Here is a 25758-nt window from a genome sequence, read left to right as displayed (position 1 = left end):
GAGAAATGGTTTTGCAGAAGTTCTGAACTTACTTTAAATATTGGTTTATATTCACGAATTCTTAACTTACTTTAAATATATTTAACTATATGCGAGTTCTTAACTTACTGTAAGTACAAAGTTATAAACGCAGTGCATTTAAGTGAATATTTTTGACATAAATAAATAAAATGAATTAATTAAGAGGAGGAAACCACTACCTGTGTTTTTCCACAGTCCTCTCCCCTTCAATGCCGCAACAACTTTCCGTACCCCTTCGTCCATGGCTGTGGTCATGGCGGCAAACTTCTTACGTTTCAGTTTCCGGATACCTCGGTATTTTTTCTTATAGCGGGCTGGCACCTGGCGAGATCACGTGAGTGGTTGTTAAATTGATGGACAAACCGGTAGGGTGTGGTTGTATGTGTGGTTGGCAGTAATCGGCCAACCACGGGACACTTAGTTTAATGCTCTCATTTGGGATTTGGACCAAAGTAGTTACTTTCAACAATTTTTTTTCGGATGGGGGGAAGGGGGGGGGGGGGGGGGGGGAGGCACTGATTAACGTATAACTTTAAAAATATTTTTTTTTTCTATTTCGACCTTGGGATGGGATGTGGGCGTTGGACGTGCCGAAGAGATACATGAAAGAAACTCGGATTAGGTCTTAGATGTAGGACTAGAGTTACGTTAGGTTTTAAATTTTCTTAGCTGTGATAGATATATTTGAGATATGAAATGGTGGTTTGTTTGATTGGGAACCCCCAGTTGGATTGTTCAGATCTTGAGTTTTAATATCTAAACTAAACTAAAATTAATTTATCTTTGGGCTTTGTGGGTGGATGTTGTTACTGTGAGTGGGGACCATAGTATCTTTCATGCATCTCCCCGTTACCAATTAGAGCTTGGCGGACTTAGGTACAGACTTAAGCCCGGGATCTCAACTCTAGACTTACAGGTTAGTAGTCGAACGCAGAGGCGTAGAGACCCCCGGGATAAACTTTCAATTTGGCGACCCCTCTCCCCCATTTATTTTTATATATTTATAATGCAAAACTGCAGCTAAAATGAGCTTTTAATCCTTTTTTCAACCCATTTTGGCGCCTCCTAGGGTTGGAACCCGAGGACATAATAACCCCCATCCCCTCGCTACACCTCTGGTCGAACGCCCTACAATGTGACCCCGCTCAGCCTCTGTTAATCGTCAACTGACTGCGTGCGATTGAGATACAAACCGCCCGTATACATACGGGACCCTCTGTATACAAGTGATGATCCTAGGGAGACTATCTATAGGGCTGGTACGTTGGTCACCAACCAGTTCTATGGCTCATGCAGGTTTTATTGAGCCGTAGAACTGGTTGGTGACCTACTTACCAGCCCTATAGTTGCTAGAGATCTTACTTGTAGCGGGGAGTGGACGGCCTGGTAAGACAGGAACAAGAAGAAAGGTTTCTTTCTGTGCTGGGTGCTGATGAGGTCTACGGCTTTCTGGGTGAAGAGGTGGGTGGAGTAGGTGCCCGACTCGTTGAACACGTTACGGAACGTCGTGGGCGTGTCGTCGTGGAGGTCTATGGCGCATCTATTGTAAACACAACGCCTGGTGGGGGGGGGGGGGGGACATGGGGGCGGGGATTGAAAGTTACACTTGATAATATATGATCAACTCTTCTACATGCTTCAGTAAAACTGAACTTCTTAAAAAAAAGAAATCTCACACTGATCAACTCAGATTTTAGCCTCGCTTCTTAATAAAAGAGATCTCACCCTAATTAACTCATATCTTAATAATAGAGATCTCACCCTAATTAACTCATATCTTAATAATAGAGATCTCACCCTAATTAACTCATATCTTAATAGAGATCTCACCCTAATTAACTCATATCTTGATAATAGAGATCTCACCCTAATTAACTCATATCTTAATAATAGAGATCTCACCCTAATTAACTCATATCTTAATAATAGAGATCTCATCCTAATTAACTCATATCTTAATAATAGAGATCTCATCCTAATTAACTCATATCTTAATAATAGAGATCTCACCCTAATTAACTCATATCTTAATAATAGAGATCTCATCCTAATTAACTCATATCTTAATAATAGAGATCTCACCCTCAGTGGCGTAGCTAGGATTTTCGGGCCTCTATGCAAAAATTAACAATGTTAATAATGTTAGTCGCCCGCCCTCCCCCACACTGAATGCCACTTCCTGTACACTAAGAAAGGACTTTGGACCTTTTTGAAATTAAATTATTTCTACAGTAGAAAAAAAAAACAACTTGATTTCCATTTTCTTTTTAAAATTATTTATATAAAATGAATATCAACATTCCAATTTAACTTTTTAAAGAAGGAAAAGGGCCCCTATTCGCCTTGGGCCCCTATGCCTTGCTTACTCTAGCTTTACGGTAGCTACGCCACTGCTCACCCTAATTAACTTATATCTCAGCCCCACTAAAACTGAACGTTATACTAGAATCTGTATAGATCTAGTAACTAGATCTATACTGTAATGGAGTTCACTGTCGGTCTCACCTTACCTCAGGTGCAAACACCTAAACGATGATGGAGGGGGGAGGGGTGGAATGTTAGGGAAAAGATAAAATTTATGGCCTACTAGCTGCAGTTTTCATTTTAAATTACTTTTAAATTTCAGTGAAGTTTTAGCCCCCGGTAAAATCTAGTGGGTGCTTATGGGGGTGATGTTGGTTTTTTTTTTTTTTTTTTTTTTTTTTTTTTTTTTTTTTTTTTTTTTTTGCGGGTTTCAAAAAGTCATCCCACATTGCAATGAGTTTGTGCTGTGCCATTGACTTTTTTTTCCGAGTAAAATGGTATGAACTTTGTTAGGGTGAAATCTAACAATAATTTTCTTAAACGTCTTTTTTATTTAAATAGTTTTTTAAAAAAAAAAGAGAAAAAAGAGAAATGTATGTTTAAGTAAAATATATCTTATATATAGTCGCTGTTAGGTCATTTTTATGGTACGAAGTTTTGTGTGTGTATTTACTTTTACTGCTTCTCCTCTATTCCCCCCCCCCCACCCCAAAAAAAAAATCTTTTAATTTACATATGGTTATTAGCAATCACTATATAATGCAGTGACAGGTAGGCCTACAAAAGATTAAGAAGCTAACACAGAATGCTCTTTTATCTGACGATGCTATAGAGTCTAGACTTAGATGAAATACGGTATGTTCAGGTTGGTAGTGAGGTCTACTAGAGTGCCAACCCGCCAACCTTTTGAAGACTATTTGAACATAAGTATGGCCTGTTTTGATGTCGATTCTCTCTCTAAATATTGGCTTGTATTTGTTTTCTTTGTGTGACGTCACGGGCGGGTTACCTTTCTTTGTTTGGAGGCCCCGGGCATGAGCACGTGCTATAAACATACAGGGGTGTTTATGTGTGCTACACGTGTATGTGTATGTGTTATGCTTGTATATGTGTGTGTTCGCACTTTTTACGCTGGTGTGTGATTTGGACCAACCCCCCCCCCGGTCTACACGCGCCCACTTTCGAGGACCCCCCCCCCTCCCACACACACACTTATGTGAACGTCCGCAAACATTTAGTAGATCTCGGAAAACTTACCACCAATTTACTATTTCAATAACATGCGGCTTTATATTTTGCTAATGTTTATTATTAGGCCTAAATATCAAAAGTAGAACATAGATGTGTCTTTATTTAACACGAGCAATGTCGTCTTAATTTCACTTTTTACATGCATGATACGACTTTTATGTTTGTTTTAATATGTAAGTACTTCCATCTAAGTTCAATATGTGGACGCCCGCAGGGACCCCACCCCACCCTCCCCCCCTGTACACCATAGACGATATTTTGGACCCCTCTCCTCCGCGTGGACGTCGTAAATGGATGACCCCTATGTGTTACGCTTGTGTGAATGTATGTGTGTAAAAGTAATGTGTGTGTTGCGCGCGTGTGTGAGGCTGATATATGTGACACGTACGTGTGTGTGATGCATGCGTCTCTATTAGAGCACACCTAGCTGCTTAAAATGGATGTTCATATTCATGTATTTACTGAAGTGTGAGTATTCGTGTGTGGGTGTTGGACTCGAGTGTGTAAATATCAGTGGCGTAGCGAGGTCGGGTGTCACCTCCAGAGGCGTAGCGACACCCTTCCCGGCGCCCGGGGACAAACTTTCAATTTTCGATTTGCACCCCCCCCCCTCAAAATTTCGATTTACCCCCCCCCCCCCCCTCCCCCTTATCGGGATTTGTCAAATTTTAAGACTATTAAAGACTTTAAAGACTATTTAACACTCGAATTAATCACTTAATTAAGTGGAATTATCATTTTTCTCTATATATTTTGCTATTTTTTTGCTGTAAATATGTAGGCTGTGTGTGACTCCAGTGCGTGCTGTGTTTGGGGCGGAGCTTACGTGTGTGTGTAGTGGTCCTTAGCTCCCATGTAAAAGCCGTAGAACTTGTCGAATCCTCTTCTGGTCGGCAGATACTTCTTCGTGTAGAAGCCCAGGTGCCACTTCCCCACGGCGTAAGTGGAATAGCCCGCTTCCTTGAGCTTTTCAGCCAGGGTGGGCGAGTCCAATGGTAGAGCGAAGGGTTGTGTGGGCATGATGACGCCATGCTGTAGACCTATGTAGTTTAAAAATTCACAGTTCTTTGATTAAGCTTATGAATATATAACACTTATAATATACCAAATAGGTTTTTTTTATATAATCTCATAAGTTATAGTTAACCGGAAGAATTGTCTCCCTTTGGTTAAATTCTCTAGTTATCTCCCATTTTCATTAAATATTAGCGGTCAATAGGCGCAGTCCGTATCAAGTAACCTATTGCGAACTGAATGGCGTAGTGTTATGAGTGATGCGCTGTTTTTTCTTGTACCAAGTCACTTGGTATGATGCAATTGTATTGGTATCTTATGTCGTTATGATTCTAATGCTGTTGTATGCACCATACAACGTTTACAGTCGCGAACTTTATGGATAGTATACAACCATAAACTCTAAAGATACTGGATACTCTATTGGGATGGGTGGATATTGTGGAGGGAGGAGAGGGGTATTGTGTGAGGGGAGAGCAGCTCTTGACACGACCGTGCATGTGTACATAAGTACACTTCACCTTAGTTAGAAGTGTGTGTACATACTCTTAGTCAGGCGGTACAGTCCAACGGTCCAAAACACACACACTCACACACACTGCTTGAACCAACCTATCCTGTATGTTATCCACCACGTAGATTACATTTTCTGTCACTTTGTAACCCCCCCTCCCCCTAACGTTTACAGCTAACCGAAACGAACCCCATCTTATAATATTTTCAGAGGACCAACTCGGTTTTAATGCTTTAGTTTACATTTGATCATCGCATCATGTTCCTGGTTGCACTGACCAGGTGTTTACCCTTGGGTATACCTCTCGGACTAATTAATCTACCTATGTAGAGCTAACACCTTACTAAAACACCAGGTAACTGTCTGAAGTAGAACACACCACATACCCGTATCTTAAAGAAGACCACACGGTATAAACCACAGATGTCCACTTTTTGACATTTTTGAGTTAGCGCCATATTCGTGTTGTACTAGGATTATATATTTATCAAGTATAACAGTATGGAAGCGTAAAACCACATCGATCCCCTCAAGATTTAGGATTTTAAAATCATGTCAAAACAGAACAACAAAGGATCTCAAGCACACAATCTCATTTTTCAGAAAAGTAGAAAACTGTCAACTGTGGTTTATCCCTTGTGGTATTCAAACGGTATCACACATCGAACCTGCACGGTTTATCTGAAGAACACAGGAGATACCTAACAGTTGTCTTATATTTTATTTTACTTCTCGGTAAATGGGTGAAGTAAATTAAATGTAGACATTTTCCAACGATTTTTATCCTATATCGTAAAAAGACCTTCGATATAACACCATAACGGTAGGTTTTCGCCTAAATAGAGCCAGAAGTAATAGATAAGCATCAGTATAATATTTAGGACTGAAACGCAAATTAAAAAAAATGAAAGTGGACAACCCCAGTTTTACACCTAATTACTTACCCATGTGTATTTGTTATTACCCATTGAACATTATTCTGACTTTGGTATCGTTCATCGAACATGCCCGTATGTATCTGGTATCGCCCATCTAACACAAACCCGTATGTAACCGGTATTGCCCATCTAACTCAAACCTGTATGTATCGGGTACCGCCCATCCAACACATGTCCTATGTATCTTGTATTGCACATCTAACACAAACCCTATTATCTGGTATCACCCATGTAATACAAACCAGTATGTATCTAATATCGCCCATCTAACACATACCGGTATGTATCTGGTATCGCCCAGAAAGGAACGAGCTCCGACTTGGTGTACACACAGGCTGGACGTAGTAGTTCTCTAGACGGACACCCTCCAGTGCTAGCCTGTCTATGGTGGGGGTTCTGTGAAAGAAGAACAGCTGATAGATCCATCTTAGTAGAAACGTATTAGTGAAACTATTTGCGCGCTGCTTTATTACAATAGATACCAGTGGCGGATCAAAAAGGGACTGTGCAGGTAGACGCTCAGGGCCCATGATTTTTATATCGATAATAAAGGAATGTTTCCTATCAACGGCTTTGCTTTCAAACATGCCTTTTAAAAATGCAGAGCTTATACTCCTTTTAGTTACGTTTTACTATCTGTGTCACGTAATCTGTGGTTGTGCAAGGAGGGGGGGGGGACTTAAACAAACATTTGTGTAGTTGATAAGGATTAAGTAATATTTCCAGTTGAACATTTTCTCTTTTAGCTCTAGACTCTAACACGTTTTGTGCCATAAGTGACTGGTGTCAAAATTTAACGTGGGACGTTTTCATAGAACACCATAAAAATAAACCGGGAGTGATCTCCCCTAAACTTTCTCGAATATTCTTATATAAAACAACAGGGGATGGGAACTCGGGATATAGTTATGATTTTTAATCCATTTTAAATATATAAACTTTTTAAAATAAAATAGAACCTCATAGAAAAAAGTATTGCATACCAAGCGAACGCCGAATAAAGATGTTCATAATGTTGCGCAATATTATTAGTACTTTATAAATTTAGATGCGTTTTTGAGAAATCGGAAATAGCGTAAATTAGTACTTCCCGTCAACGGAAATTACTCAAAATTTAACAGAAGGTAGAGAATTAGATCTTTTACTTACATGCGAAATTTCATTTATCTATCTTTAATAGTACTCAAGTTATAGGCTTTTGAAAAAATTCAAAGTAGAAAAAGTACCACTTCCGGTTATCGGAAATCGCTCAAAAGTTGATACGGATCTACGATTTTGATAAAATACTTATATTTGAAATGTCATCAACCTAGCTGTAACGGTACTCAAGTAATCGTGTTTACACACACAGACACACACACACACACACAGACATACGGACAAGATTGCAAAATTATGTTTTTCCGTATCAGTGAGGTGTAAAACGTCGAGATCTGTAAAAATCTCGATTTTTTTTTTTGCACGATTACAATACTTTCTCTATACTACGTATATACGAGAAAGTAAAAAGATGCATGGCAATAATTTTCATTATAATTAGCGCACCATCAATAAAATTTAGGAGCCCCATTGTAGTAACAATTATGAAACGATAAAATTTCACAGCACCCTCCCCAACATTTCATAGTTGCTTTACTGGTACAGAGTACACGAGTCAGCAGAGGCCCCAGAATAAGTTTTAGCCACAGGCACCACCCTATTGACATCCGCCCCTGGTGGTGAGTAAAAGCTCAAGCCGTGGTACTCTTATAATACTGGGCGATTAGTGCGTGGCAGACGGGGTGGGATTCGTCCATTTCTAGCAATATGTGGTCAGCACAATGGCCTGTCCATTAACAGGCGAACATTACGTAATCTAAAGAGTGGTGCAAGGTTTTTCACACTATCAGTTTAATTCTCCTCGAAAACTATTGAGGAAATGTGGGGAATGATTGTATTAGTTTACGTTAAATGTGACTATATAAAATAATGGCTGTGACTTAAATAGGTTATGACTTGCGCTAAGTTATGAAGTGCTTTTAGTTATGACTTATGATAGATTTATTATGATATATGATGGTACAGAAGCTGCCATGAGATATGACAGGATGATTGTATATGAGCTGCCTTGAGTAAGTCGAGATGTTTGGTATTCTTGTAGGTGTAAATATTCAGCGTTGCTGTGCGCTAAAGGAGTGATATGTTATGACAGGTTAGTGGGTAGTGATGTGAGAGGTATGTCGTCTTAGACTAGAAAACAAAGGTAACTTTTTTTTTTATTTGTGTGTGGTGTAGTTGAGTCATGGGATGCTGGATTGGGTGGGGGGGGGGGTGGAATATTAGATGCAGGGAGTATTAGATGGGTGTTATGTGGTACTGGGAGTGGGGTAGGTTCGTGGATTGTTAGATAAGTGTCATATAGCACGGGGTGGGGGAGTGGGTGTTCAATTAGTGGCATGTAGAACGGTGGGGGGGGGGGTCATAGTGTTCGATGGGTGTCGTGTAGTACGTGGGGGGGGGGAGGTGGGGGTCATATTGTGTTAGACTTGTGTGCTATGAAATCATTTAAATTTAATTTAGAAGATGATAGAGATAGTTTGAGATAGCGTGTAAAGATTTAGTTTATTATAAGAAAAAAAAGTATACTTGATGATCGATTTGTGGTAGCCGACATCGTTATAGCCTAGGTCGTCTGCCATGATGAAGACAAAGTTGGGTCGGCCAGTGCTTGGGCTGGGCAGCGTGATCCATGTGAGGAGTAGCACACTCTGCCACATGACACGGGGGCTGTGTGACACACAGGTATTTTAGTACACACGTGACACAGAGGCTGTAGGACATACATATATTTTAGTACACACAAGACACAGGGGCTGTAGGACACACATGACACAGGGGCTGTAGGACACCCATACGCTTTAGTACACACGTGACACAGGGGCTGTAGGACACACAGACACGTTTAGGACACAGGGCTCTAGGACACTAAATAGTTAAGTACCCAAATTACATTTCTTAAACGCTCTGTCCTACACACCCAATAACACGCTTTTCTACTCACTTAAAACACTACAAATTTAACAACACATCGTCCTACACATTTAACAACACATTTTGTCCTACACTCTTAACACACTATCCTACACACTTAACACACTGTCCTACACACTTAACAACACAATATCCCACACACTTAACATACCCCCCTAGCTGTAAGAACAAGCTAGACACAGCGATTGTATACTATTCTTATCTGGACACAACAAGTGAGTAAACTTGCTCAAGCCCTGGCAAAAAAATGTAATTAAATATGCTGTTGTTTTTTGTTTTGTTTTATTGTTGTTGTTGTTTCTGTAGAGAGAGCAATTGTTTGAAACATTTTGTTAAGATTATCTCGAACTGTACTGTCTAACCTATCACTCCACGCGGGCCGCATCGAATGGAACTACGGCCTTGTGGGCCGCACGTGTACCTATATTACATGTACATAGCTCTTTATATTCTTTATTAAGTTATAGAAACAAATGGTAATTAAACATGTATTTTTTAAATTATCTGATAATTCGGTCATTTAGCAGATGGTAATAGCATAATGTTCTCTTCTGACTTGGACAAGCGCGGATAAGTCCTCTCATATCGAAACATTTTTTTCTGACTAAGGAAGTTTATTTAATCCTGTATGCTAACAACTACAGTGTGAAGCTATGGTCATGTTTGCCTTCACTTTAATCGGATGTTTTTGTTAATTTATGAGCGCCATTTAAACATATTTATTGTAATTATTATCTTTAGTTTAAATTATTAGTAGCGTCGCTGGTCGGAAGTGGGCCGCGGGCTGGGTAGATGTATTATAGACACCTGTACTCGTATTTCATATTAAAATAAACAAACAATTAAGCATGAAGCAAAAAAAAAACAATGGTGAGGTTTAATTGTATGCTGCTGTCTGCCAATCGACGTTATTATCTGAGCTAGGTTAGCTGCCAGTGTGGTTACCATAGCAACACCCCACCCACCCCTTGTGTGAGTAGCAGTTTCTTGTTGTTATTTTGAGCATTAAGGTAAACTTTTTTTTGGTAGTATTCAGGAATTATCTCTGGGAGTATTTGAAATAAATGTTATCATAAAATAGGTTTATAGGTGTTAGTCCTCTATATTTAGAAAAACGTTTAGCTTAAAACGCAGATCCCCCCGACCCCCCCCCCCCTCCCAACACACACACACATATTGAGCATTAATAGAATAAAGATTGAAATAGAAAACTCCTGAAGCACACAAATGACTAGAAGTTTGTCCAAAGTTTACGCACACTCTCTTGTGGAGTTTACGCTTTCTGTCCTTCACGGCAGTATTCGCTTCCTGCCGCACTACGTAGTGAATGGTTGTTTTGGTAATACAAATATCACGATGTTGTGTTCCATTTGAATGGTCCGTGTCTTGCTTGCTGTTGTGTTCGATATGTCTTTCACGGTGCTGTTGGCTTGGAATGGCCGATGTTTGGCATACATTTCTCGAGTGCTTTACACCAACGACACTTATTGACATACATTTTTGAGTGCTTTAACACTTTGACATACATTTCTCGAGTGCTTTACACCAACGACATTTTTTGACATACATTTCTCGAGTGCTTTAACACTGACATACATTTCTCGAGTGCTTTACACCAACGACATTTTTTGATATACATTTCTCGAGTGCTTTACACCGACACTTTTTGACATACATTTCTCGAGTGCTTTAACACTGACATACATTTCTCGAGTGCTTTACACCAACGACACGTTTTGACAAACATTTCTCGAGTGCTTTACACCAACGACACTTAGACTAGAAACTCGAACTTACTCTGTAAGCGCAGGCACGAGCTGGCTGATTAAATTTAGGATCGGGAAAACCCATTCGCTTGACCGTACGAGTATAAAGGGCATTACTTGGTTGTTGTTGTTTTTTTTTTTAAAATAATTATTGCAGTACTATTGCGAGAAACACCCCTTTGAAAAGACGTTTGATCACACCCTCTCGTAATATTTTTACCTGTCGGTAGCTGTAGTTCTACTGAACCATGTCTGCAATAAGAGTTCTTACTTTTGTAGAATACGTTGGCTTAAATTAAATTAATAAAAATAACGTTTGATGTTTTATGTATCTGATTGTATAGATCTTTGTTCCACCCCCCCCCCCTTCCTTCCGGAACGACATTGAAAAACAATATAACTTAGATCTATATAGTATAGAAAATATATAACTTGGGTCCTTACTCCAAAAATTGTAAGTGTCGTCGTCCCGGTCCCCCCCCCCCCCCCAACGAAGAAAATGTCTGAAAGTAACACTGGTATTAGGCCTAAAATCTATAACCAACAATTTTCAACCGTAAGCAATACAAATACCTTCGTTATAGCGATACCTGTGAGACGGTAATATGGTTACGGGTAATTTATTAGAGTCGATAGAGATAAAATAAAAAACAGTTGACTTACTGGTCAATGATTGTCCAGGTGTCAGGCCAGTAACATCCCGTGTATCATAGACTGTAGGCGGACATTTCCAAGTCTAATCCAACACCACGACTACATAGTCAGAAGAGATAGCCTAGAAGAACGGGAATTAAAAATTGACCTAATCACACCGAACTAGACCGGCACATGTTTTTACCGAGTCCGCTCTTCCGCCCCCTTCCCCCCGTTTAGAGTTACTCGCCCTTGGTGTGACGCGGCGACTACCAACAAGTGCCTCGTCTGAAATCTCACACACAAAACGCGCGGGGACGTCACTTGCTACCGGGGAAGGGGGAATAACTGCGCCATCTTTTGTTATTCAGGGCGTGGAAGGCTGTTTTTCTTTTAAAATTCTCTCCCTTTCCCCTTGCTTGCATAGGCTAGTCGAGGTGACGCGTTGACAATTGAACGGGACAGTTTCATTTCTAACCCCCCTCCCCTTTTTCCCCACTCACACACACTACTAGCCTAGACTTGGTTAACGCTGGCCGGGCAATAAAGACTGACCGGAGCAGACGAGAGACGGCTTGAAGATGGAGGGGGAGATACATCTGGTCTGATAATTAACACCTGGCTAAGCCCTGTGTAGAGGAAGATTAAAGAAGATTGAAGTGGAATCGCACATACGCCTCTAGAGTACTTTTTCTCAACGCCTGGGCCTCTGTGGTTCAGCGTTTTAAACTTGCGCTTGCAGACGCCAAGTCTGATCTGTTTAATTAATATGTTGTATTTTTTTATTAACGAATTGGGTTTCTTTTAGACATTTCTTTGTGGGGAGGAGGGGCACTGTTTTTAAACTTGCGCTTGCAGACGCCAAGTCTGATCTGTTTAATTAATATGTTTAGTATTTTGGTATTAACGAACAGGGTTTCTTTTAGACGTTTCTTTGTGGGGAGGAGGGGCACTTATTTTAAACTTGCTGCTCGCAAACGCCGTCTGATCAGTTTAATAATTTGTTATTAACGAACTGGGTTTCTTTCACACTTTTCTTTGTGGGGAAGTGGGGTTAAAGTATATAATTTCTATATAGTTATATATACATACATATATATATATATATATATATATATATATATATATATATATATATATATATATATATATATATATATATATTCTATTTCCTTCGTGAGCCCCATGGTTCTGGCTCACCCACAAGCATATCCATTTCTACCCTAAACTTAAAACCAACTCTTAATCCTTCGCTGGCCGAAGCCTTTGGATATGTGTTCTAAATCTAGCTAATCAGGCAAAATGTTTGTCTAGTTAACCATGCTATTTATATAATTCATTTCGATTTAGGTCTAAGCGGTATATATATATATATATATATATATATATATATATATATATATATATATATATATATATATATATATATATATATATATATATATATATATATATATATATATAAAGAAGTAAAGAATACTCTTTAGACCTAGCGATCCACTGGGAAGATGAAGTAGAGTTCATGTTTCTTGATCTCGCATATGAAGGGAATGTGTGGTAACTTTGCCCATCCGCCTTTACTTCCCGTAACGTGAGTTAGGTACCCATCATAGCTGGGTGGACTCAGGGACGTTCTACTAACTTGAACCCGGATTGGAACTCGAGACTATCATACTTTAGGCAAGTGTAATTTGATTTGGGAGGGGGAGGGGAGCTGAAAAAATGTGGTGACATTCACAATTGAGCCAATAATATTGTCAGAGCAAAAATGTAAAGGTTGACAGGCAAAACGTAGATGCTGTAAAAATCAAAATTCGGTTAAAGACGCTTTTATTTTATTTATATTTTTTTTAGTTTTGTAAATTGTGATAGTGGGTTATTTTCTCTCAACTGCTTACCCCTACCCCAACAGTGAAAAATAAAAGTTGTGTATCGGTGGTTTAGAATCAGATGGTTCAACCGAGACCGATAAATTTAGAGTTTCTTTTAGACATCTCTCCGGGGGGGGGGGGGGGGGTGTCCCCACCCCAAAACACATCCACCACCCTCTCCCCGTGCTAAGTATATAAAAATAATAATATAGAAAGTAAATAGTTTAACTAGTGTCCGCCCCATTCACCGCAAATTTATGGTGCCCCCCCCCCCCCCTTAAGTTTAAAGTATCTTCCTCCACCTTCCGGTAAAAAAAAGTGTCTGAAAGAAACCTGGATAATTTAACCCGCCAATCAAATAACATAAAAATGTGCGTAAACGTTTTTAATATCTGGCATGTTAAAATACAACACGTGGGGTTGAATATTAGTCGCAAAATTGCAAACCCATTTTGTATAGGCAGGAAACGCTGGTTGGAAAAAGAAAAAAAAAGGAACATGAAATGTATGAAATTAGATGAGTATGATTTGAAGAAGACTAGGATGAATGTAAGCGGCATAATGTATTGTCTCTGTCAGTGTCAGCACTTGGGTAAAACAATGATTGGGTCATGGCTGAACGTTACCGTCCTGTCAGTCAGGGTCGGGGGTGGGTTGGGGGGGGGGGGGGGGTTAAGGCTTGCTGTCAACTCGATGGCACTCTGTCAAAATAAATGGGTCACTGAAAGGTCGGAGCTAACTGCTCGGATAATATTCAAATGTCAGGGAGGTTGCGGTGAACTTAGAGCCAGAGTTGTATGACCAGAGGTGTGGGGGTGGGGGATATCTAGAGGTGTGGGGGATGTCTAGAGGTGTGGGGGTGTATGACCAGAGGTGTGGGGGATGTCTAGAGGTGTGGGGTGTATGACTGGAGGTGTGGGATGGATGTCTGGGGTATGGGGTGGATGACTGGAGGTGTGGGGTGTATGACTGGGGGTGTGGGGTGTATGACTGGAGGTGTGGGGTGTATGACTGGAGGTGGGGGTGTATGACTGGGGGTGTGGGGTGTATGACTGGAGGTGTGGGGTGTATGACTGGAGGTGGGGGTGTATGACCAGAGGTGTGGGGGTGGATGTCTGGAGGTGGGGTGTATGACTGGGGGTGTTGGGGTGGGGATGTCTAGAGGTGTGGGGTGTATGACCAGAGGTGTGGGGGTGTATGTCTAGGGGTGTGGGGTGTATGACCAAAGGTGTGGGGGTGTATGTCTAGGGGTATGGGGTGTATGGCCAGAGGTGTGGGAGTGTATGTCTAGGGGTGTGGGGTGTATGACCAGAGGTGTGGGGGTGTATGTCTAGGGGTGTGGGGTTGTTTGACCAGAAGTGTGAGGGTGGATGTCTGGGGGTGTTGGGGTGGATGACTGGAGGTGTGGGGGTGTATGACTGGAGGTGTGGGATGTATGACTAAAGGTGTGGGGTGTATGACTAAAGGTGTGGGGTGTATGTGTGGGGGTGTATGGCTGGAGGTGTGTGATATATGACTAGAGGTGTGGGTTGTATAGCTGGAGGTGTGGGGGTGGAAGAATTGGGGTGGGGGGTATATGACTGGAGGTGTGGGGTGCATGACTAGAGGTGTTGGGGTGCATGACTAAAATGACTAGAGGTGTGGGTGTGCATGACTAAAGGTGTGGGGTGTATGACTAATGGTGTAGGGGTGTATGTCTCGGGGTGTGGGGATATGTAACTAACGGTTTGGCGGGGTATAATTAACAGTGTGGAGTTTGTATGACTGGGGTGCATCACTAAATGTGTAGGGTTTACGACTAGTGTGGGTTAGGATGTCTAGACGTGTGGGGTGTATGGCTAGAAGTCGGGGATGGGGTGGGGGTGTACGTTGACAGCACTTTAAAGACCTTAGAGCTTACCTTATGTATGACTTATGGAAACATCGCGAGTTTGATACTGATATAATCATTGTGGTACCACCGGTTCATGCAATCTGCTTGACCACATTAATCAAGTGTATGCTTGTACTTATTCCATCCCCCCATCATGTTACACTAGGCCTACTCCTGACGTTGCTGGTTAGAGGGCCTAGGCCTATAAGCCTACTATTTGGATACATGCAACCACGCGATAAAAATTTCACTTGTTCAGAAAGTTGCCCCCCCCCTCTCCCTCCCCCAATACGTGTTACGTTTCCACCCACCATTTGTACAGGTGGTGAGGCCAAACAAAACAAGAGCTTTGATCTCCTGCTTTTATTTTATACCCCTGCTCTGTAAATGTGCTGAAACTTTAGCCGGTCTACTTCCATTATACAAAGATTCCTTGGAATAACACCTCTCCCCTCACTCACACGTACACACCCGCGGCAAACATTCTCATCAACTTCCTGTGAACGTAATATTAGCTACATCTTAATTTGTCTTTGTTACGTTTTACATTATGTCATTTTATTTTTATTACCTTTTTTTCGATTTGTCTATGTTGGGTTTTCTATTGGTCAGTCTGTCATTATATTTTACATGTCAGGCTTCTTTGTTAGGTTTAACATCTAAGTCAATTAGTCTTTGTTAAGTTTGATATCTAAGTAATTCTGCATCGGTTGGGTTTGACATCTAAGTCAACTTGTCTTTGTTAGGTTGACATCTAAATCAACTTGTCTTTGTTAGGTCTGACATAAGTCAACTTCTTTTTGTTAGATTGACATCTAAGTCAACTTGTCTTTGTTAAGCTTTAAGGGTAGAAAATGGGAAAACATAACTAGTCAATTGGTTAAAGCAAAGGTACCCTTTCAAACGAGACAGTCCATGGGCAGATGTAGTAGAGTTCACCTGTTTCTGTGACCTCTGCATTTAAAAAGACAGTATGATCAGCAATATGCTCCCCCCCCCTTTACTTTTCTTGAGTCACATACCAGTCAGAGTTGGGTGAACAATAAGGGACTTCTGACATCAACCTGGGATTCCAACTCAAGACTTTTGGGTTTGCAGTCATATACTCTACCTTCCAACAATGCTGTTTCTTAGATGGATATTGTCTTGTTAATTGGCTTTTGATAACTGATCAGCTGATGAAAATGTGGCTATTTGTCTATTGTCACCCTGATTTATTTACAAACCATTTGCTCTCACCTTCCAGGGCATGAAGAGGTTTGATGCCAGGAAAGCTGTGCTGGAAGCTCTCAAAGAGAAAGGTCTGTACAGAGGAACAAAAGATAACCCTATGGTTGTTCCAACTTGTAGGTGAGTTGAGGAGTTATTTCCCTTTAAATATTTCAACTTGTAGGTGAGTTTATTATATTTATAAGTTATTTCCCTTTATTTACACCGCCCCCCCCCCCACCTCCCTTTGGTAGGTTTGGAAGTTATTTCCCTTCATATTCTACTTTTTTTCTGGTATTTCTTTTTTTTTAATATTTAGGATTAGTATTTTGTTTTCTGTTTTGATTCTTTCTGTTATTATTTTGCGTATCTATTAAAAAAAATGTATTCTCTGAGATATTATGTTATTGAAAAAAGGGTATTTACTCTTTTTATTTTGTAGTATGCCTGTTTTTCAAAATATGGTGTTTATTTTTCTCTGGTTGTAATATATTTCTCTAACATTTGTATTGACAGCCGCTCCAAAGATGTGATTGAGCCACTGCTGAAGCCCCAGTGGTACGTGGATGTCAAGGTCATGTCTGACCGGGCAGTCAAGGCTGTCAGGGAAGGGGAGCTGAGAATCATTCCAGAAATGTTCCAGAAAACATGGTACTCCTGGCTGGAGAACACCAGGTAAGGGATCACACCTGCCTGACTGGCTGACTAAATAACATCTCACCTGACTGACTAAATAACATCACACCTGACTGACTAAAAATAACATCACACCTGACTGACTAAATAACATCACACCTGACTGAATGACTAAATAACATCACACCTGACTGACTAAATAACATCTCACCTGACTGACTAAATAACATCACACCTGACTAAATAACATCAAACCTGACTGACTAAATAACATCTCACCTGACTGACTGACTAAATAACATCACACCTGAATGACTTAATAACATCACACCTGACTGACTAAGTAACATCATACCTGACTGACTGACAAAATAACATCTCACCTGACTGACTGACTAAATAAAATCACACCTGAATGACTCAATAACTGCTTTGACTCCTGTCTTTATAACTGCCTAGAAAGCACCATCTAGTAACTCACACATGACTTTAATTATCTATGACTTTGTCAGTGTTTGGGCTATTGTTTCCTTGTGTCTGCCATGGCTTATGATAGCTGTAGTTTGTAGATTGATAGACACAAGAACCTGTTTTCTATTTCCCTTTTGTAGCACCAAGGGAGACAAATGTGTTATAAACAATTTTTATTGTAATCAGCCTTTGTTAATTTTTTTAACAATTGTTGATGTGATGTTTTACTGTAGAGTAACTCTGCCTGGCCCGACTATGCGCCTCGAAACAAACAACTCCGTAACTCTCACTTTGAATACTAATTGCACTGTTAATTGAATATTTTATACAGAAACATTATAATTGGTAGCAAATATGTCCATTTATAAGTCCATTTATATCAAACTTTGATCCATTGAATTACCCACAGTGGGATATGAGCAATTAAAAGCAACTCGTCATGTAGGCGGCCATTTTTATGTTGCCGGGACAAGCAAAGCCTCCTCCCGACTTAGTGTCTTTTTAAAACAATGTTTATTTTTTTTTCAGAAAAAATGAACTGAAATTGAATGGGATAGGCTACAGAACATATATGTTTATAGAAAATGCTATTTTCTTTACTAAATACATTTTTTTGGGGGTAGTCGTAAGGAGGATGAAAATTTACGTGGTTTGCCTGGAAACGATACGCATAGTAAACCATAACACAAGCATTTTATTGGGAAGAGTTATCTCCCCTATTATTTTTTTTCCATTGTTATAAATTATATTATTTTTGGCATTTAAAATCAAATACACACTGAAACACAAAACTAAACACATAAAATATTAATAGTACAAGATTATTTATTCAACTGAGCTGAAAAAAACAGCAAAATATGACTTAGTCGGATGGAGGAAAAACCAGTCGTTTGGAGGCAAAACCGGGAAAATTTTAGTCGGTTCCAGGACGACTTGGTCGTCTGTTTCGGGGGCATATATTTAAAAGTTATATTGCGAATGGAAAAAAAGGGAATACATATTTTTATTCTTCTTTGGATGGAGAGTATTTCTATGCTTTGGTTTTCATTCTATGTCAAATAGTAGCGAAATTAGGTGTCTCGAACCGGAAAGGAGTCTCCGTTTCGGGCTAAGGGTGTCCGGGGCTGGTAATGTTACTCTAGTTTGATGGTGTTAATGTGATGTTTTCTTGTGACAGAGACTGGTGCATATCACGCCAGCTGTGGTGGGGACACCAAATCCCAGCTTACTTTGTGTCTGTGGAGGGACAACAACAGGGGCAGGTAAGTCATGGATCAACATCTGGTCATTTCTATAAGAAAAGATATTGTTTAACTTAACCATCAGGTTAATAATATCATCATCAAAATCAATTTGCATTTGGCTTGTTTCTTATTTTTAAAAATCAAATTAGTGTTAAATTATTATTTTATGTTTAAAATATTAAAAACACTGGATAACTAAAATATTCTAGTACTGAGATGCTAATGATGTTCAGGTAGTAGATCAGTTGTTAGACTGTAATGTGTGATGGCTACTTTCTCTCTGACAGGACATTGATGACCACTACTGGATCTCTGGCCGCACTGAAGCTGAGGCTAAAGAAAAAGCTGCCAAAAAGTTTGGCGTTGACAGCAGCAAGATCACATTAAGACAAGGTGAGCTTGTAGTCCACACCATGCCAGTTTAGGTTGGCTTGGTGAAGCAACTTTTGCTGGATAATATATTGGTAATAGGGCTTATAAGTCTCAGCTTGTGGTCCACAATATGCCAGTTTAGGTTGGCTTAGTGCAGGGGTCGGCAACCTTTTGAAGCGGAAGAGCCAAAAGTTACAATTTTCAAAATTTCCCTGGTTTTAAAGAGCCACTAACATTTTTTTATTTCAAATATTTAATTTTTTGATTAAGATTATTAGTATTTGTGCAAGGAGCTGGAGAGCCGCATCTTGATATCAAAAAGCAAAAAAGCGCATCTTGATATAAAAAAAGTGGCGTGCGACCCCTGGCTTAGTGAAGCAACTTTTGCTGGATAATATATTGGTAATAGGGCTTATTAGTCTCAGTGGCTTATTCTCTCTAATATAATCAGTATCACTTTACCCAGGGAGAGATAAGAATTTAAGATTTAAATTTATTGTTGTGAACATGATTCCCAGTGATAGCAACAACGAAAAAACGTGGTGTCTAATTGTTTAATTTGACATTTGTCAATACATTTCTTAAAATTTACATTACATTTTGTAATGACAGTTTTGCAAGTGTTTATGGGTGTGTTGTTAAAAAAATACATTATGTAAAAATAAATTTATGTGACTCACGTTTTTGTTACTTCCCTTTGTTTAGATGAAGATGTGCTTGACACTTGGTTCTCTTCTGGATTTTTCCCCATGTCTGTCTTTGGCTGGCCAGAGCAGGTGACTGTTTATGTTGGTTGTCTGTCTATGCTCTTGGGCTACAGGACATTACCGGTCAATTACCCTCCTCCCACCCTCCCCCACCCGGAGCGATTACCTTCCTGTCAATTTAGAAATCTGACTCTAGCTCAACCTAACTCAATCCTAACCTTAAGAAAAAGACCAAAACCTAAGCACTCACCTTAGCCTAAAACTTAACACAAAACCAAAACCAACACTAGTTATTGGTTTAAGCCTAACCCTGACCGTAACACTAACCTTAATCCTAACCCTAAATCTAACCCTAGCCCTAACCTCAACTCTAACCTAAGGGGGGGGGGGGTGTTGTAATTACTAATTACTTGGGGGGGGGGTAATGCCCTGTTCCCATGCTCTTGTATTTCTGTCTGTCACTTAGTCTGTCTATACTCTTAATATTTCTCTACCACAAGTTTAAATTTGAATCTGCTTATACTCTTGCACTCTAATAAACTCATGACAAAACAAGTTAATTAAAAAAGTCTAGTGACATTTATGCGCAATTTCCTTATGTTATCTAAAAATAGCTCTGACGTATAATGCTGGGGTGCGTTCAAGCTAGAAGAACGATCGGTTTGTAGGTTTTTATGTAATTTTAAAATTTGTGACCGAACGAGAGGATATTTTTAAAAACTTTCTTCTGCAATATTGTTCTAAATTATGGCAGGAATCGATTGGTACATGTTTCAAGTCGCTAAGTGGTCTGGTTGCCGAGATATGGGCCAAAAACTGAATTTTTTTTGAGGTTTTTTGGCTTTTCCGGGAAATACATGAAAGAAACCCGGAATTTTTATGGCCTATGCTCATTCTCGTAACTTGCTTAACATAATTGCTTTCGGAACTAGTCATCGATATTGCTTCGTTGAGGAGGAGATACGACTTAAAGCCCGGACACACATTCATCCATACATTCATTCATCCATCCATTCCCAGAAATGACGAGTTAATAAACGCAATTCTCCAGAATGGAAATTGCGCTAAAAAAATGTTCACTATGTATTTTACTTACAGGTTTTCTGTTCTGTCTTTTATGAAGTTAAAAAATAACATGAAACTATTTTTTAATTCCCCAGACTGAAGATTTCCAGTTGTACTTTCCAAACACACTTCTAGAAACTGGCCATGACATTTTGTTTTTCTGGGTTGCCAGGATGGTTCAGTTAGCTTTAACATTGACAGACAAGTTGCCATTTAAAGATGTAAGTGGGGTTAATACATGTTCATTCAACTATCAATTTTATTTTTTTAATTAATTTGTGACAAGTATTTTGCATACTCACACGATTACAATTTATTTTTTAATATTGAATAGTTAAAGAAAATTTTAAAATATTTTCACTTTTTTTTTCTCGTCATTAGATTAGTTAATAATCTGAAAAGTCATAATTTATTTTTATGGTTAGATTAAATTATTACTTAAACATATTTAATTTATTATTTATGATTAATTTATATTTTAATGTGTATGTAACAAACCCCACAGTTAACTTAAAAAATTGTTATATTTATTTAAAAACATGTTTTATTTGTAACAAGGCCAGATAAGTTATTTTTAAAAATTGTGATTTGTTTGTAACAAGCCCACAATTTGTTTTAAAAGATATTTTAGCTGTATCAAGCCCACAGGTTATTTTAAATCATATTTTATTTTTAACAAGCAAGCAATTTATTTTAAAACACTTTATTTGTAACCAGCCCACACTTTATTTGTAACCAGCCCACACTTTATTTGTAACCAGCCCACACTTTATTTGTAACCAGCCCACACTTTATTTGTAACCAGCCCACACTTTATTTGTAACCAGCCCACACTTTATTTGTAACCAGCCCACACTTTATTTGTAACCAGCCCACACTTTATTTGTAACAAGCCCACACTTTATTTGTAACAAGCCCACACTTTATTTGTAACAAGCCCACACTTTATTTGTAACAAGCCCACACTTTATTTGTAACAAGCCCACACTTTATTTGTAACAAGCCCACACTTTATTTGTAACAAGCCCACACTTTACAACAGTCATGTCTCTGTGTTTTAGGTTTACCTCCATGCTATGGTGAGGGATGCACATGGTCGCAAGATGAGCAAGTCTTTAGGGAACATTATTGACCCTGTTGATGTTATCCTTGGTATCAGTTTAGATGTGAGTCAAATAAATAGTATAATTGTTCTTTGTAGTTGCTTAATAAACCACATAACTGTGCATGGTTTTTAATCGTTGTTTTCCCACGTAATAGAAAGACAAATAGAAATTAATAGTATTATAAAATTGCTGTTACAAGATATTATACTTTGTTACTTTTGTGATATGTGACATTTTAATTTATATTTGCTACAAGTTGTGTGTTGTCATTTCCTTACCTGTGCAGTTCTAAAAGTTGTTAAAATGTTGTATCTTCAGGACCTCCAGAAAAAGTTGTAAAAGTTGTTAAAATGTTGTATCTTCAGGACCTCCAGAAAAAGTTGTAAAAGTTGTTAAAATGTTGTATCTTCAGGACCTCCAGAAAAAGTTGTAAAAGTTGTTAAAATGTTGTATCTTCAGGACCTACAGAAAAAGTTGTAAAAGTTGTTAAAATGTTGTATCTTCAGGACCTACAGAAAAAGTTGTAAAAGTTGTTAAAATGTTGTATCTTCAGGACCTCCAGAAAAAGTTCTAAAAGTTGTTAAAATGTTGTATCTTCAGGACCTCCAGAAAAAGTTGTAAAAGTTGTTAAAATGTTGTATCTTCAGGACCTCCAGAAAAAGTTCTAAAAGTTGTTAAAATGTTGTATCTTCAGGACCTCCAGAAAAAGTTGTAAAAGTTGTTAAAATGTTGTATCTTCAGGACCTCCAGAAAAAGTTGTAAAAGTTGTTAAAATGTTGTATCTTCAGGACCTCCAGAAAAAGTTGTAAAAGTTGTTAAAATGTTGTATCTTCTGGACCTCCAGAAAAAGTTGTAAAAGTTGTTAAAATGTTGTATCTTCAGGACCTCCAGAAAAAGTTCTAAAAGTTGTTAAAATGTTGTATCTTCAGGACCTCCAGAAAAAGTTGTAAAAGTTGTTAAAATGTTGTATCTTCAGGACCTCCAGAAAAAGTTGTAAAAGTTGTTAAAATGTTGTATCTTCAGGACCTCCAGAAAAAGTTCTAAAAGTTGTTAAAATGTTGTATCTTCAGGACCTCCAGAAAAAGTTCTAAAAGTTGTTAAAATGTTGTATCTTCAGGACCTCCAGAAAAAGTTGTAAATGTTGTTAAAATGTTGTATCTTCAGGACCTCCAGAAAAAGTTCTAAAAGTTGTTAAAATGTTGTATCTTCAGGACCTCCAGAAAAAGTTGTATGAGTACAACCTTGATGAGAAGGAGGTGAAGAAAGCTATGGAGGGACAGGTAGGTCTTTTCACCTGTTGTGTAATGTACAGGTCAGGTAGGTCTTTTCACCTGTTGTGTAATGTATAGGTCAGGTAGGTCTTTTCACCTGTTGTGTAATGTATAGGTCAGGTAGGTCTTTTCACCTGTTGTGTAATGTATAGGTCAGGTAGGTCTTTTCACCTGTTGTGTAATGTATAGGTCAGGTAGGTCTTTTCACCTGTTGTGTAATGTATAGGTCAGGTAGGTCTTTTCACCTGTTGTGTAATGTATAGGTCAGGTAGGTCTTTTCACCTGTTGTGTAATGTATAGGTCAGGTAGGTCTTTTCAGCTGTTGTGTAATGTATTGGTCAGGTAGGTCTTTTCACCTGTTGTGTAATGTATAGGTCAGGTAGATCTTTTCACCTGTTGTGTAATGTATAGGTCAGGTAGATCTTTTCACCTGTTGTGTAATGTATAGGTCAGGTAGGTCTTTTCACCTGTTGTGTAATGTATAGGTCAGGTAGGTCTTTTCACCTGTTGTGTAATGTATAGATAAGGTAGATCTTTTCACCTGTTGTGTAATGTATAGGTCAGGTAGATCTTTTCACCTGTTGTGTAATGTATAGGTCAGGTAGATCTTTTCACCTGTTGTGTAATGTATAGGTCAGGTAGATCTTTTCACCTGTTGTGTAATGTATAGGTCAGGTAGATCTTTTCAGCTGTTGTGTAATGTATTACACAAGCAGGTCTTTACACCTGTTGTGTAATGTACAGGTCAGGTAGGTCTTTTCACCTGTTGTGTAATGTATTGGTCAGGTAGGTCTTTTCACCTGTTGTGTAATGTATAGGTCAGGTAGATCTTTTCACCTGTTGTGTAATGTATAGGTCAGGTAGATCTTTTCACCTGTTGTGTAATGTATAGGTCAGGTAGGTCTTTTCACCTGTTGTGTAATGTATAGGTCAGGTAGGTCTTTTCACCTGTTGTGTAATGTATAGATAAGGTAGATCTTTTCACCTGTTGTGTAATGTATAGGTCAGGTAGATCTTTTCACCTGTTGTGTAATGTATAGGTCAGGTAGATCTTTTCACCTGTTGTGTAATGTATAGGTCAGGTAGATCTTTTCACCTGTTGTGTAATGTATAGGTCAGGTAGATCTTTTCAGCTGTTGTGTAATGTATTACACAAGCAGGTCTTTACACCTGTTGTGTAATGTACAGGTCAGGTAGGTCTTTTCACCTGTTGTGTAATTTATATATTGCTGAGCCTGTCCATACTATTCTGGTTTTTCTGATCCAACATTGCATAAATAATGCATATTCTATCTTGGTCATTAAGGGTACTTTCCCTTTTTGTACCTTAACCTCCATTGTTATAGTAAAAGAAGTAATTTTAGTGATTTAGTGCAAACACTAGACTTATCTCACAGCTGCATGTTTTATACTTGTTTGTCTTTATTTTATAGCTGATGATTTGTCTGGTCCATTTGCTTGTCTGAACAATTTCAATGTACTTATGGAACTTTTTAATTTTGTGCTAAATGAAAGAGCATTTCTGTCAACAGAAAGTTGATTACCCCAATGGTATACCAGAATGTGGTGTTGATGCCCTGAGGTTTGCCCTCATCTCATACACAGCACAAGGTAAACATAAGATCATAGTGCACAGTTTATCTGTCTATAAAACCCATTTAGATGACAGAACTACAGTTGAAATGTATGTGTTTAATACCCAAACAGATGACAGAACTAGAAAGTTAAAATGTGTATTTAATACCCTAATAAATAGATGACAGAACTAGAGAGTTGAAATACCTGTGTTTAATACCCATATAGATGACAGAACTAGAAAGTTGAAATGTGTGTGTTTAATGCCATAGAGATGACAGAACTAGAAAGTTGAAATGTGTGTGTTTAATGCCATAGAGATGACAGAACTATAGAGTTGAAATGTGTGTGTTTAATATCTGTATAGATGACAGAACACTAGAGTTGAAATGCCTGTGTAAAATACCCATAACCAACATCATGAAAATGGTACTCACACAGTGTTTCTGAGACTGACATTTTCCCCTTGTAGGTAGAGACATGAACCTTGATGTTATGTGTGTGACTGAGACTGTACTAATGTAACTTTCATCTTGTAGGTAGAGACATGAACCTTGATGTTATGTGTGTGACTGAGACTGTACTAATGTAACTTTCCTCCTGTAGGTAGAGACATGAACCTTGATGTTATGTGTGTGACTGAGACTGTACTAATGTAACTTTCATCTTGTAGGTAGAGACATGAACCTTGATGTTATGTGTGTGACTGAGACTGTACTAATGTAACTTTCCTCCTGTAGGTAGAGACATGAACCTTGATGTTATGTGTGTGACTGAGACTGTACTAATGAAACTTTCCTTTTGTAGGTAGAGACATGAACCTTGATGTTATGTGTGTGACTGAGACTGTACTAATGAAACTTTCCCCTTGTAGGTAGAGACATGAA

General features: G+C 38.8%; 1 protein-coding gene across 1 annotated transcript in view; it reads left to right on the top strand.

Annotated features, from left to right (window-relative positions):
* LOC131940736 (valine--tRNA ligase) overlaps window positions 1-25758 on the top strand; it is a 48502-nt gene that overhangs the window by 12473 nt on the left and 10271 nt on the right. Inside the window, exons 12-20 of the mRNA XM_059299507.1 lie at window positions 16462-16565; window positions 16941-17099; window positions 18709-18793; window positions 19063-19168; window positions 19853-19923; window positions 21015-21140; window positions 21981-22085; window positions 23237-23305; window positions 24829-24907. Coding sequence (XP_059155490.1) covers window positions 16462-16565; window positions 16941-17099; window positions 18709-18793; window positions 19063-19168; window positions 19853-19923; window positions 21015-21140; window positions 21981-22085; window positions 23237-23305; window positions 24829-24907 — 904 coding nt within the window. The remainder of the gene's footprint in view (window positions 1-16461; window positions 16566-16940; window positions 17100-18708; window positions 18794-19062; window positions 19169-19852; window positions 19924-21014; window positions 21141-21980; window positions 22086-23236; window positions 23306-24828; window positions 24908-25758) is intronic.

Source organism: Physella acuta, unplaced genomic scaffold (genome assembly GCF_028476545.2).
Source record: "Physella acuta isolate Inbredline_101_S28 unplaced genomic scaffold, ASM2847654v3 ptg000328l, whole genome shotgun sequence".
Classification (NCBI taxonomy): domain Eukaryota; kingdom Metazoa; phylum Mollusca; class Gastropoda; family Physidae; genus Physella; species Physella acuta.
This window is presented reverse-complemented; position numbering and strand designations above follow the sequence as displayed.